At 41.6% G+C, this 13,934-nt stretch overlaps 1 protein-coding gene and 2 pseudogenes across 4 annotated transcripts in view; 2 read left to right on the top strand and 1 right to left on the bottom strand.

Moving 5' to 3' along the window:
* LOC105002115 (C-type lectin domain family 2 member H-like) overlaps nt 1-11,492 on the bottom strand; it is a 24,582-nt gene extending 13,090 nt beyond the window's left edge. For 2 of the 4 annotated variants that reach the window (XM_010858598.1, XM_010858602.1), the window contains exons 1-2: nt 6,050-6,131; nt 4,805-4,937 (exon numbers count right to left, since the gene is read on the bottom strand). In XM_010858598.1, coding sequence (XP_010856900.1) covers nt 4,805-4,856 — 52 coding nt within the window. In that variant the 5' untranslated portion in view covers nt 4,857-4,937; nt 6,050-6,131. Of the gene's footprint in view, nt 1-4,804; nt 4,938-5,631; nt 5,717-6,049; nt 6,132-10,614 lie in introns of those variants that run through there. The other 2 variants (XM_010858600.1, XM_010858601.1) reach the window with 2 other exon arrangements.
* LOC105002217 lies at nt 5,101-7,358 on the top strand (annotated as a pseudogene).
* Nucleotides 7,451-7,986, top strand: LOC105002114 (annotated as a pseudogene).
* Nucleotides 11,493-13,934: the final 2,442 nt, after the last annotated feature.

Genomic DNA, 13,934 nt, shown 5'->3' on the forward strand with positions numbered 1-13,934 from the left:
TAAAAGTGGCTTCCCTGGTAGCTCAGCTGTAAATAATTTGCCTGCAATGTAGGAGACCTGGTTTTGATCCCTGGGCTGGGAAGATCCCCTGGAGAATATCTCCAGGTATTCTTGCCTGGAGAATCCCCATGGACAAAGGAGCCTGGGAGGCTACAGTCCATGGGGTTGAAAAGAGGCAGACATGACTTGAGTGACTAAGTACAGTATTCTAAAAGTCCTCCTTTTTTCTTCTTATTTCTCTATATCTTTCTCCTAACACTCTCCCTTGTTTCATGTTTCATTTCTCTTTCTTGCTTACTTACTTCTGTTCTGTTTTTTTGTATGGAAATAAAATTCGCCACCCCAAAAATGTCTCTTAAGCATGTAGATTATTTCAACCTGGAAATCAGTAAGGCACCCCAAATCCAGGAAAAATGTTTGATCTTCGCCCTATCTGTCTTAATAAATTTAGATAGAGGGGCTGTTTAGAAGAGAGCTATCACCAGAAATATCTGCAAAGAATATGGGCCTGAGTGGGGTGGGGGAGACTGGACAGGGCCTAGAGATCAGAATCCATCGTGGCCCTAAAGATCTTTGTCTTTGCACAGCCCTGCAAACATTTATTCACCAAATTTTTGCTTTTCCATTTCCATTTCCTTCTCTCTGAAGTCCCAAATCACTACCCCCAACATCTTTTGTCTTTAGCTGAAGATGCTATTTAAGGTGAAGCTATTGGCCATTTTGGTGAGTTACTCAGTTTTCCTGGGTCTGTCTCATGTATACATATGATTCAATTTGAGATGTGGAATTTCTTGCCATATCAATAAACAAGGATGTCACAGCCATCAGCAGTTTTGACCCTCCAAATGTGAAATTCTGAGCCTGGAGTGTGCTTAGGAAGGAGAATGATACTTGCTATCTTGCAGTCATTAAGCTGCAGCCCTTCCTGCCGTGAGCACTAAGGACAAGTGCAGGAGACCAGCCCCAGACAGCTGAGGTGCATATCAAGGGAATGATTTCAGTGAGCCCAGACTCTTGCATCTTCTAGTACAAAGAAATCACTACATTCCTTAACTTGGGATATCTGGTTTTCTTTAAATCACAATAATCTGCATGTTCAGATTACCTGCCCCTTGTTCCAAACTTCTACATAACCTGACTCCTCCCCGCTCTCCTCAGAGCAGTTTTTATGGAGTTACATGAGACATTGTCTTCCAGGCTTGAAGACCTAAAAATTCTCATCGAATAAAAGGTAACTCTCAACATTAAGGTGCATATATTTCATTAGTCTGCAAACTTTTGTTTGATTTTTGATATCTGTCTCATGTCAATTTAATTCTTTAACCAGAAGAGCAGAGGAAAATATCTTCTTCCCTTACACTCTCCTGTGGTGTGTCCTCTTACTGTCTCCCTTTAAATTCATATGGCTTTTATATTACACTTTGAACACAATAACCTTCAAATTTCTAGTTTGAAAAATGGTATTAGAAATTATCTCACAGAAGAACAGAGAGGAGCTGATGATGGAAGCATGACATGTACTCAGGAAAGACAAAGAAGGTCTTCTCCACCACCTACTTTTCCTTTGACTGTAGCCCAGTAAGTTCTGCAGTGCAGGAGGACACTGCCCACCCACTCGAAAGCCTCACAACTGTTCCATTCTAATAAATCACTTCTTATCTATCACCAGGGCTTCCCTAGTGACTAAGATGGTAAAGAATCTGCCTGCAATATGGAAGATCTGGGTTCAGTCCCTGGGTTGGGAAGATCTTCTGGAGAAGAGATGGGCTACCTACTCCAGTGTTCTGGTCTGGAGAATTCCATGGGCAGAGGAGCCTGGCAGGCTACTGTCCACGGGGTCGCAAAGAGTCGGACACGACTGAGCGACTTTCACTTATTCATCACTTTGCCTCTCAGTGAATTCTTTCTAGGCTCAAAGATAAAAAACTGTGATACCGGAGCTCTTTGGAGCTCCTGTAATGACACCAAACAGTTTCACCAATAGTCCTAGTTTTTGCAGTTTACCTTTTTTTGTGAATTATTAGTCATGGCTTTATTAAACAAAAGTCTCTTTAGAGAACAGTAAGAAATTAATTCTCAGCTGACTCAGGGGAAAGTGACAGGAGGTTACAATTTTTTTTTAATGCGGTGATATCGATAATAACATTAACCAGAGAGGTACTGTATTTCAACAAATACTTTTAATAATCAATCACTATGTTACATTAATACTCTGATGCTCTCATTAAATCAAAACTGTTGAACTAAAATGGTTATATTTAAAAGATGCTTATATTTTTATATCACTACTGACAATGTCTGGTAGTATATAAACTACTTTGTAATGTACTCTAAAAAGGATGATATAAAGCTTAGCCATTTAAGATCCTCTATGATCAAAGGACCAGATAACGAAAATTGTAGTATATTATAGTATGTAAACAATGATAGTATATATAATCTATAGAATCTCAGGGACGTAGGAGCCTGGTGGGCTGCCATCTATGGGGTCACACAGAGTCGGACATGACTGAAGCGTCTTAGCAGCAACAACATGAGCAGAGTATATAGTATATATACCATATATGTATGTGTGTACATATATGCATACATATATACATATGCATATATGTGAATGTGTATGTATACATTATGTACGTGTATGTATATGTATATCGGTGTACATGTGTGTATGTATGCATATGTGTACATGTGCATGTATATGTGTACATGTATGCACATGTTCGTGTATATGCACATGTATACATGTACATGTATTCATGTGTGCATATACACATATGTATATACTATACATATATACATGTACATATATGTATACATACATGTACATGTGTGTATATATATATATACACACATAGTATATATATGCTATGTATACTGTATATAGTATACTGTATAGTATGTTATAGTATACATAGTGTATATATATATATATAGCATGTATATATAGTATACATAGTATACTTAGATGTATGTATGTATAAAATGTATGCATATATACATACATGTGTTTTATACATACACATATATACTATCTATATACTATATATACCATATATAGCATATGGTATATACAGAGAAGAATAATATACATAAACTATTATATACATTATATAATATAGTATATATTACAGTATATAAACTCTTACAGTATATATATGAGTATATATACTATATATATGTGTGTGTATATATATAGTATACTTCTGTTATTATCTCTCTCTCTATTTTCATACTCTGGTCCTTTGATCATAGTGGATCTTAAATGGCTAATGCTTTTTCCAGTAGCCATGTGAGAGCTGGACTATAAGGAATGCTAAGCACAGAAGAATTGATGCTTTTGAACTGTGGTGCTGGAGAAGACTCTTGAGAATCCCTTGGACTTCAAGGAGATCCAACCAGTCCGTCCTAAAGGAGATCAGTTCTGGGTGTTCATTGGAAGGACTAATGCTGAAGCTGAAACTCCAATACTTTGGGCACCTGATGAGAAGAGCTGACATGACTTATTTGAAAAGACCCTATGGTGGAAAAGATTGAGGGCAGGAGGAGAAGGGGACGACAGAGGATGAGATGGCTGGGTGGCATCACCAACTCAATGGACATGAGTTTGGGTAAAGTCTGGGAGTTGGTGACGGACAGGGAGGCCTGGCGAGTTGCAGTTCATGGGGTCCCAAATAGTCAGACACAACTGAGCAACTGAACTGAACTGATACATATATATAAATAACACTATATATAAATACAGAAGTATACCAGACCTCATGAGAGAGAGAAAGAGACATAAAGAGGGAAAGAGACAGAGGGAAAGACAAAGAAAATTATTTGGACACAAATAGGAGACTTAGTAGATTTCAGCTGAAACACTTAATATTACTGAATCACATTTACCCTTAATTCCAAAAGGAAACTTTGCAGGGCACTTTTGTGCCCAATGGAAAGAAAACACAGTTTTGTATTTACTTAAAGTTAAAAAAAGAAAAAGAAATTGTGACTTTTACTCCTATTCCTCCAGAAAATGTGATACCATCATTCAAGGCCCAAGTCAAAAAAAACTTCAGAAGCAGCAGCCATCACCAACTCCCTAGGTTTCATTAAATGCATTGTAGCACGGATCACATCAAATGATAGTAAATTCATTTGTCTGTCCCTGAGACGATGAAGTCCTGAAAGCAGGGTCTAAATACAATCTGTCTTTGTAGCAAATAGCAAATAACAGGTTCTAAATACCTCACTACTACATTTAATCAGACTACAGAATAGGTGTCATGGTTAATTTTTTTAACATATAAATGAATCTATTTTTATTCAAATTCTTTTCCTATTTAGTTCGTTACATAATATTGAGCAGAGTACCCTGTGCTACACAGTAGATACGGGCAACTTTTATTAGTATATGTATTACAAAATTGTTGGTATCTGTTTGCCATCACCTCTGGAATATAAACATCTGTTATTTAATATCATAATGTAACTTGCCAGAGTGAAAATTGCCTGCAACATGGGAAAAATATGAGGACTAATAAAATAAATCCAGAGAACATTTTTCTCTTAAAATTCTGTAACCTAATCTGTGCAGAAATATTTAAGTAACATGCCAGTAACAAAACACCTGATGTGACAATTACACACCTGTCGTCTCACCCACCTCTAGACTCTCAAAACGTATCTCCTTCTGTGGAGGTTAACTGTGAAGTACTGATATTCCTAAAGTGCAATTTCTATCCTGTCAGTGGCTGGTGGTATAAGAGTTCCTCCTCCCTCAACTCTCATTTTGTTTTGTCAAAGTTTATCAATTTTCACTCACCAGATCTCCCCTCTTCCATACTTCCTCTGGAGGTAGGGTCACTCAGGAACATTTTCAAAGTCTCTGTCAGAGTAATGTTTCTAGTAAGCAAGAGTATTCGGCACTGCTTTTCACGTGGTTGCCAAAACAGGAACTGAGAAGTAAAGCAGGAAACTCTCATTCAATGAGTAAGCAGCAACAAGATAAGTGAAATTGACAAGACCTTTAAATTTAATGTTGACAAGATCTTAAATTTAAAATGCAAAGTGCTTTTAACTTAGAAAGATCTACTCCACAGACTTTTGTTCCCTATCACAATGGAGTAACAGGGACCAGATTTACTTTCCTGTCTGAATCAACTAAAAAGAAAAAACTAAAAATAAAAAAAAACTGTTAGAAAAAATCCTTTTCAATCACTGCGCACCTTTCAATGAAGGACAGTGAGCCTTACACTTGCCCCAGCTTATAGCCCATAGACAACTTTGTAGGGGTGGGTTTTTGTTGTTCAGATGCTAAGTCGTCAGACTTTTTGCAACCCCATAACAGCAGCGCACCAGACTTCCCTATCCTTCACTATCTCCTGGAATTTGCTCAAACTCAAGTCCATTGAATTGGTGATGCCATCCAACCATTTCACCCTGTGTCCTTCCCATCTCCTGTTGCCCTCAATCCTTCCCAGTATCAGGATCTTTTCCAAAGCAGAGGGAAACCAACAAAATGCCAAGAGATTCCCTGAGGTGAACAGGAGAAGCACAGGGGTAAGACTACAGAGTATCAGAAGAGAGAGAGACAAAAGGGAGAGAACTCGAGGGAGGTACAGTGTTCCCTTTGTATATCCAGCAGCTTACCGATCACGTGTATATGAGGATGGAGGGGGGGGAAAAAAAACAAACAAAACCCTGTCAACTACAAACTGGCACTTGCCATAGGCATTTGCCAATGGCAACCCACTCCAGTATTCTTGCCTGGAAAATCCCATGGACGGAGCAGCCTCGTAGGCTACAGTCTATGGGGTCGCAAAGAGTCAGACAGGACTGAGCAACTTCATTTCTACAAGGATTAAATCGTGTCCCGTGACTTTCAGGGGCAGCTGCCTCTGCTGGTGCCCATGACCCCAGGGTGGACTCGCAGCTGAGAGCCAAGCCAGGGAGGCTGCCTGAAGCCCTAGGGCCGCCTGCCACGCCTGGCTTCCGGCTGCTCCAAAGACTGGGCAGCTAGGCCAGCGACCCTGGAGGCCCGCCGCCCGCCTGCCCCTCGCAAACCTACCCTGGTGTGGCTGCCTGCCCCTGGGCCAGCTGCGCTCCTCCTTCTCCGGCAGTGACGTCAACCTCCTCTTCCGCTTGGCCACCCCCTCGGCCTCTGCCAACCCGCTGCCGCCTTGGCCTGGCTTCCGCCCGCAGGATGCTGCCTGGGCTTCCGCCCGCCGGCCCCGCCTCCGCCTGCCTGGCCAGCCTCCCTTGAGCAACAGGGACTACAGGGGCTATGACGTACAGAGCCTTCCTACAGGGGCTAGAAGTTTAGGAGCACTTACTGCGCTGAGGTAATCAAGATGATTACCAGCTGGGTCCCTTGGACAGCAAGGACACCTAACCAGTCAATCCTAAACTTAGGAAATCAACCCTGAATATTTATAGGAAGGACTGATGCTGAAGGTGAAACTCCAATAATTTGGCCACCTGATGGAAAGAACTGACTCACTCCCTGATAAGACTGAAGGCAGGAGGAGGAGGGAGTGGCAGAGGATGAGATGGTTGGATGGCATCATTGACTGGATGGACAGGAGTGTTAACAAACTCTGGCAGATGGTGAAGGGCAGGGAAACCTGGCATGCTGCAGTTCATGGGGGTCACAGAGTCGGACACGACCAAGCAGCTGATCAACAAAAACCAGCTGGTTGGAAAACTTGGGTTGGGGAAATTATAGTGAAGTATTTGAGGCCGTTAACATCACCGATAGTGACAGAGTGATTTTAAAAATCCTTAAGCCAGGGAAGAAAAAAATGAGAAAACGAGAAGTTGACCATTCTGGAGGACTCTCCTGGTGGAACAACTATCATTTAGCTGGTTAACACCATGAAGGATTCTGTGTTGGAGAGACCAGCTCTGGTATTTGAATATATCAATAATACAGATTTTAAGATCTGTCCCATATCCTGACAGATTTTGATATCTGGTTTTACATGTCCTTAATAAAAAAAAATACCCTTATTTTATAACTACTTAAAGCTCTGAATTACTTGCCACATCAAGGGAATATGCACAGGAATATGAAACCTCACGATGTCATGAAAGAGCACCACAAGAAAAACTGTGACTGATATACTGGGGTCTGGAGGGGAACTTTATCATCCTGCCCAGGACTACAATGTCCAAGTGACCTCCAGGTACTTCATGGGACCAGAGCACTTTGTGGACTAGCAGATGTATGACTACAGCTTGGATATGTGGAGTTTGGGCTGTATGTTAGCAAGCATGATCTTTCGAAAGGAACCCTGCTTTCAGGTGGCGCTAGTGGTAAAGAACCTGCCTGCCAATGTAAGAGATGTAAGAGACTCAGGTTTGATCTCTGGGTCAGGAAAGTCCCCTGGAGGGGCGCATGGCAACCCGCACCAGTATTTTTGCCTGGGAGAATCCCATGGACAGAGGAGCCTGGTGGACTACCGTCCATGGGGCTGCAAAGAGTCGGACATGACTGAAGTGACTTAGCACGCATGCACTTCTTTCATGGACAGGAGGACTATGACCAGCTTGTTCACATCGCCAAAGTTCTGGGTACAGAGGAGCTACGTGGGAATCGGAATAAGTATCACATAGACCTAGATCTACACTTCAACGATATTTTGGACAACATTCACGGAAACGCTGGAAACATTTTATCCATAGTGAAAACAGAAGCCTTATCAGCCCTGAGGCCCTAGATCTTCTGGACAAACTTCTGCGATATGACAAACAACAGAGACTGACTGACAAAGAGGCCCCGTGGTGAAGAAGCGGTCCCAGCCTTGTGCAGATAATGCTGTGCTTTCCAGTGGTCTCACAGCAGCCAGATGAAGATTGGCAAATGATGGCCTCTCAAAGAAAGCTTCATTTCCCAGCACATCTCTCTGTACAAATGTATTTTAATGCACATCTCTGGATCAAAAACGTTTTATTCACAACCATAACAAAGGTGGAAAGTCAGTTTTCCGAGACAGAGAGGGACAAAAAAAGATGTAATATTAGAATTTATTCAGGAAGAACAAATTGGATGGAAGGGAAAGAAAGTTCTAGCCTCCCACCCTTTACCTCTTTTTATCCCCATGAGAAACAATTTTTCTCTATTAAGGTAATCTACATTTTTGAGCTCTGATAGGTATACATGGGGGCTTTCCTGGTAGCTCAGCTGGTAAAGAATCTGCCTGCAATGCAAGAGACCCCAGTTTGATTCCTAGGTTGGGAAGATCCCTGGAGAAGGGAGAGTCTACCCACTCCAGTATTCTTGGGCTTTCCTGGTAACTCAGCTGGTAAAGAATCCATCTGCAATGCAGGAGACCTGGGTTCAATCCCTGGATAGGGAAGATTCTCTGGAGGAGGGCATGGAAACTGACCCCAGTATTCTTGCCTGGAGAATCCCCATGGACAAAGGAGCCTGGCAGGCTACAGTCCATGGGGTCTCAAAGAGTCAGACAACACTGAGCGACTAAGCACAGCACACAGCAGAAAGAAAGAATGTGAAGTATACACAGCAGAGATATCCATGAATGTGTTGGCAAAGAAAAGTCTTTCTTGTGTGCAGGGACTGGCACTGTGTGGGCTCCTACCTTCAAGACCCTCCTAGATCTCACCCTGTATAATCTCTACATCTAGTGGTTTGTCTGTGTCCTTTATCACACCCGTTTATAAACTGGTAAGCACAAGTGTTCCCCTGGGCTCTATGAGCCACTCTGGCAAATTAATCAAAATCGAGAAGGGTTCATAATCTCTTTGATTTGTAGGCAAATTGAACAGGAGTTGTAACCTGGGTCCTGCCACTTGCATTGGCATCTTGAGGTAGGGGTGGGGGGGGCAATCTTGTGGGGCTGAGCTCTTAACCTGTGGGATCTGATGCTATCTCCAGGTTGATAGTGTTAGAAGTGAGCTAAATTGTGGAACGCCAGGCTAGTGTCACAGACAGTCGTTTGTTTAGTAGGAAAGTCTTGTGCACTTGGTGTCCAGAAGTGTCAGAAGTGAAGAGGTCTGTGTGCATAATAACGGAGATTCACAGGAAAGAAAAGCCAGTGAGGAAGAACTGTGGATTTTTCCTTTACCCAAATCTTAAAAGGAAGACCCAAAAGGATAGAACTGCTTTCAAATAATTTAACTTCACTTGGAACAAATTCAAGAATATTTAGAGAAAGGCAAAAATACCCAACATCCAAAGGTAAAAACTCACAATCTCTGGAGTGCAAAGATTGCACAGAAGCAGAGAAGTATGACCCCTGATGTGGAGAAAGTGACCCCCCCCCCAAAAAAAAAACCCACCCAGGAATGAAACCGAGCAGGACCCTGTGGGGCTCCTGGGTAGGGAAGTCTTTCTGCCCCCCATTTCTTGTTTGTAGGTTAGAGACTCCAGCCCTAAGATCTTCCTTGTGTTCTTTTTTTTTTTTTAATAGTTTTTTACATTTTCCTATGGTATGTCTTTTTATTATTTATTTTTAATTGGAGGATACTTGTTTTACCATGTTGTGTTTGTTACTGCCATACAAGAATGGGAATCAGACATAACTATATATACTCCCTCTTGAGCTTCCCACCTCTCCTCCCCACATTACACCCCTCTAGGTCATTACAGAGCAAGAGGCTAGTCTCCCTGTTTTATATAGCAGATTCCCACTAGCTATCTGTTTTACACGTGGTAGTTTATATATATCAGTGTTACTTTCTCAAATTTTCCCTTGAGTTCTAAACAGCAGATTAGAACAGGTGCTAATCAGGGAAGGAAAGGGACACAAGACAAGGGAGGAGGAACAGCCAAGAAACAAAAGAGCAGGCTTGGGGAAGGATCCTGGTTCTACCTCGAGGCATATATATGTATAATAATATCTTTAAGCCCTTTATAGAACTAAATCCCCAACAGATGGAAGATCCCCAACAGAATGAAGATTCTTCATTCCAAATTAAAGGGACCAGAGAAGCTCCTCTAGAAGATCACCTCAGGCCAGTTTAACAGAACCACTCTCACAACACATTAACACTTAACCACACTCACAACACATAACACTTAACCACGCTCACTTAACCTGTATGACACCAAGAGGGGAACTTCTTTTAAAACACATTTATTTTGCCAGAGAGACCTTGAGGACATTCAAACCAAGCTTAAAGAGAAATCTCCCCAAAAACATTGGACATTTGTGTTCCTGGAAAAGAGGGGGATTCAGGCCAGTTCCAGAGGGATCTCTAGTTTCCAATTAAGATGCCATTCCTGGGGGGCAGGCTATATTGAGAAAAAAAGGGGGGGCAATATCCTTAACCAGCTCACTAGGAACACTGGCCACCCTCTCCCAGCTTTTCAAAGCCCTTAATCCCCAGACCACAGGACCTGTCCTAAGGAATCTCCCAGTCATCTGCTAACATTCTGCAAACTCCCATGAAGAGGGCAGCTTAGGGGCACAGCTATCTGGGGAGAAATCAGGTTATATTTTCCCAAATTACCTGTCCAGGCCAGGTACTCATTCCTGCATAAGAGATAAGTAAATATATACTGTGCTATCAATGAAATTTAGGAGGTTATTTATTGCAGCAACTATGTTACATACCTAGTTAGTTACTAGGTAACTAGTTCAGATACTAGTTACTAGATCAGATACTCACATTGAAAACAAAGCCCTGGAGAGGTCATGTTGCCAAAACTTGGCCTCTGTTCACGGATGCCAAGGAGAAACATGGAGACCGTTTTGGGTGAAGTACAAAAGAATAGCCGTTAATTTCTTTTCCAGGCAAAGGGGACCAGAGCAGGCTAATGCCCTCAAGACTATGTGGTCATGAGGAGTTTTATAATGTTCAAGGAGCAGAGCAAGGACAATTCTCAGATTGGTTGGCATCCAGATGAAGTTTCAAGCATCTTCAGTCTTCTGGTCTCAACCAGTCTAGGATCAATGTTGTGATGGTCAGCAGTTTTCATCTGGAGAGGATCCACTTCTGTAAAAACACCTTAGGAATGTGTGTCATGCCTTTGTCTATATCTTTCAGGGAACTTGGAGTTCAGTGATTCAGCCATATGGCAGAATTATAATCTAAACTGCTACCGATTCCCGAGCCCAACAACTAGTATTTGTTTCTGCATCTTCATATTTCCTGATGACTGACTCTTGAGCTGGCATTCTACTTCAAAAGACAAGAACACAGGGAGTTGTACATGGGTTCAGTCATGGCCGAGTGAAAGCAGGGAAGGCAGTTTCTTCATCCTCTCCTTGGCGCTCCTGGTGGCAGATCCTCTTCACTGTGGGCTGCCGCTTGCCAAAGGGGTTGGCTGGTCTCAGGACTGCAAACACTGCTGCTACTGCCATGCCCTCCGGTTTCCTGGGTCCTCACACACACCCCTCACCATCCACGGCCTCTCCTGGGTAGTCTCTCACTTCCAGGCCTCAGTCTTCTGCCCAGACATGGGGGAGGCACCAGATACAGGGACCAGAAAATAAGTCTGACGGTAGACCAGATTACACTAGGTATCCCTCAGTCTGGATGTCACATACTGGCTTTGTTTTATTTATTGATTTTTTTTTTTTTTTTTTTTTACTGGCTTTGTTTCAACCCAGCTCTGCTTCCTGTGATTTGTTTCTCAGGGCTTCAAGGCAGAAGAGGAAGTCAGAACAGGAGGAAACAGGATGCCTGAAGGTTGCTGGTCTTGGGCTCCTCTTCAAACTGCCAAATGTCTGATGGGGGCTGGTGGACTACTGGTGGATCTAAGAGAATGAACCTCTGCTCAGGCTGTCTGCCACTCTGGGTGCCTTCCTGGCAGAGCAAAAAAAAAGTCTGCAGAAGGTGTCACAGCCTGGAAATCACCTTGGCCTAGCAGAGATGCAGACAGGCTTTGTCTCTTTGAGGTTCAATCTGAGGTAACCAAGACTTCTTGGTTTTTCTGTCCTGAGGTGACCAGGACAAAAACTCTGGTTGGGGACACACATCCATATTCAGAAGGCCTTGATTTGTGGTTTGTTAGGAGTGTTATCTCTCAGGAGCCACAGATCAAAATCATTGAAACTACCCCTGGATTACAAAATAGGGGAAATGTATAAAAACCCAAACTACAATGCTACATAAATTGTCAAGAATTAGGATTGGAGTTGGCAAGAAATAAAGGTGCTTCTTTAAGTAAGAATTGATTGGAGGTCAAAATGGTTACATAGTTGCATGTAGGGGAAGAGGGTACTTTGAAATTATGTTTGCAGCTGGCCTGCAGCTGCAGACATTGTTCTGAGAACCCTTGGGATCTTCCTGGTGGTCCAGTGGTTAAGATTCCAAGCTTCTACTTCATGGGGCACACATTCCATCTGCATGCTACAGGGCATGTCCAAAAAAAAAAAAAAAAAATGATGGTGGTATTCTTGAGTTTGATATAGTCCCTAAAGTTCAAGTTCTCAGAGATTTAAGAATATGTCTGACACCACATCCATGGATGGCTACTTGGCTCCATTTTGAATGTGTGAACCATGGATATTTCTTTTTAATTTTTAAATGATCTTCAATATGTCATCACCTGTTTTCATCACCCTTTTTTGGGGTGATCAGATATCAAAGCTAAGAATCTGTCCACAGTGAGGTTGGTTCAGTTGGATTAGACTTTACAAACATATTCTTAAAACAAGACAGTAACTGCAGAAAGTGGCCTTTGAACAATTTTTTTTTCTAGTGAATTACTTTAGTCCTTGAAATGATTTAGAAGTTTCACCAAGTGTTGATAATAAAAAGCAGATGACTCTTTAGAAGACAGTTTGGCAGTTTCTTAAGACATTATTATACTCATCATATCCAAAAATCTCACTTTTTGATCATATGCTCATCATATGATCCAAAAATTACACAAATAATTTGAAAACGAATGTTTTTGCAAAATATGCACAGGTATGTTTCTAGCAGTTGTATTCATGATCGCCAAAACTTGGAAACAGCCAAGATGCCTGTCAATATATAAATGACTAAACACACTTTAGACTCTCCAAACAATGGCATAATATCCTGGGACTTAACAAAGAAGCACTTAATTCAAGAAAAACATGAAAGAACCTTTAATGCAGGCTACTAGGTGATAGAAGTCAATCTGAAAAGGCTACATACTGTAAATTTCAACAAGTAATCTTTCCAAATTCAGGAAAAGGCAAAACTATGGAGACAGTGAAAAGATCTGTCTGAGGGGCCAAGGTGGAGAGGTTGAAAGGAATGAAAAGGTGGAGCCCAGGGGACTATTAAGGCACTGAAACTATGCTATATGGTATTGCAATGATGGATTCAAGTCATTATGCATTTTTTAAGATCTGTAGCATACACAACACAAAGAGTGAACCCTAGACTATAGACTTCAGATAATAGTAATGTAGCAAAGAGCTAACATCCATCCTTCTCAAACTCTTCCAAAAAATTGCAGAGGGAGGAACACCATCAAGCTCATTGTAAGAAACCACCATCATCATGATGCCAAAACCAGACAAAGGTATTTCAAAAAAGAAAATTATAGGCCAATAACACTGATGAACATAGATGCTAAAATCCTCCATGAAATACTAGCAAACTGAATCCAGCAATGCACTAAAAGGGTCATACACCATGATCAAGTAGGATTTAGCTCAGGGAGGCAAGGATTCTTCAATATATGCAAATCAATTAATGTGATACATCATATTAACAAATTGAAGGATAAAAACCTTATGATCATCTCCAAAGATGCAGGAAAGCTTTTGACAAAATTTGATACCCATTTATGATTAAAGAAACGCTCCAGAAGATGGGCAGAGGAAACCTACCTCAATATAATAAAGGTCATATACAACAAACCTACAGCAAACGTCATTCTCAATAGTGAAAAACTGAAAGCCTTTCCTGTAAGATCAGGAACAAGACAAGGTATCCAAACTGGACGAGAAAGACAGCAGTCACTGTTTGCAGATGACATGATTGTATACATAGAAAATCCTAAA

This window comes from Bison bison, unplaced genomic scaffold, assembly GCF_000754665.1.
Source record: "Bison bison bison isolate TAMUID 2011002044 unplaced genomic scaffold, Bison_UMD1.0 scf7180017864390, whole genome shotgun sequence".
NCBI classification, from domain to species: Eukaryota; Metazoa; Chordata; class Mammalia; order Artiodactyla; family Bovidae; genus Bison; species Bison bison.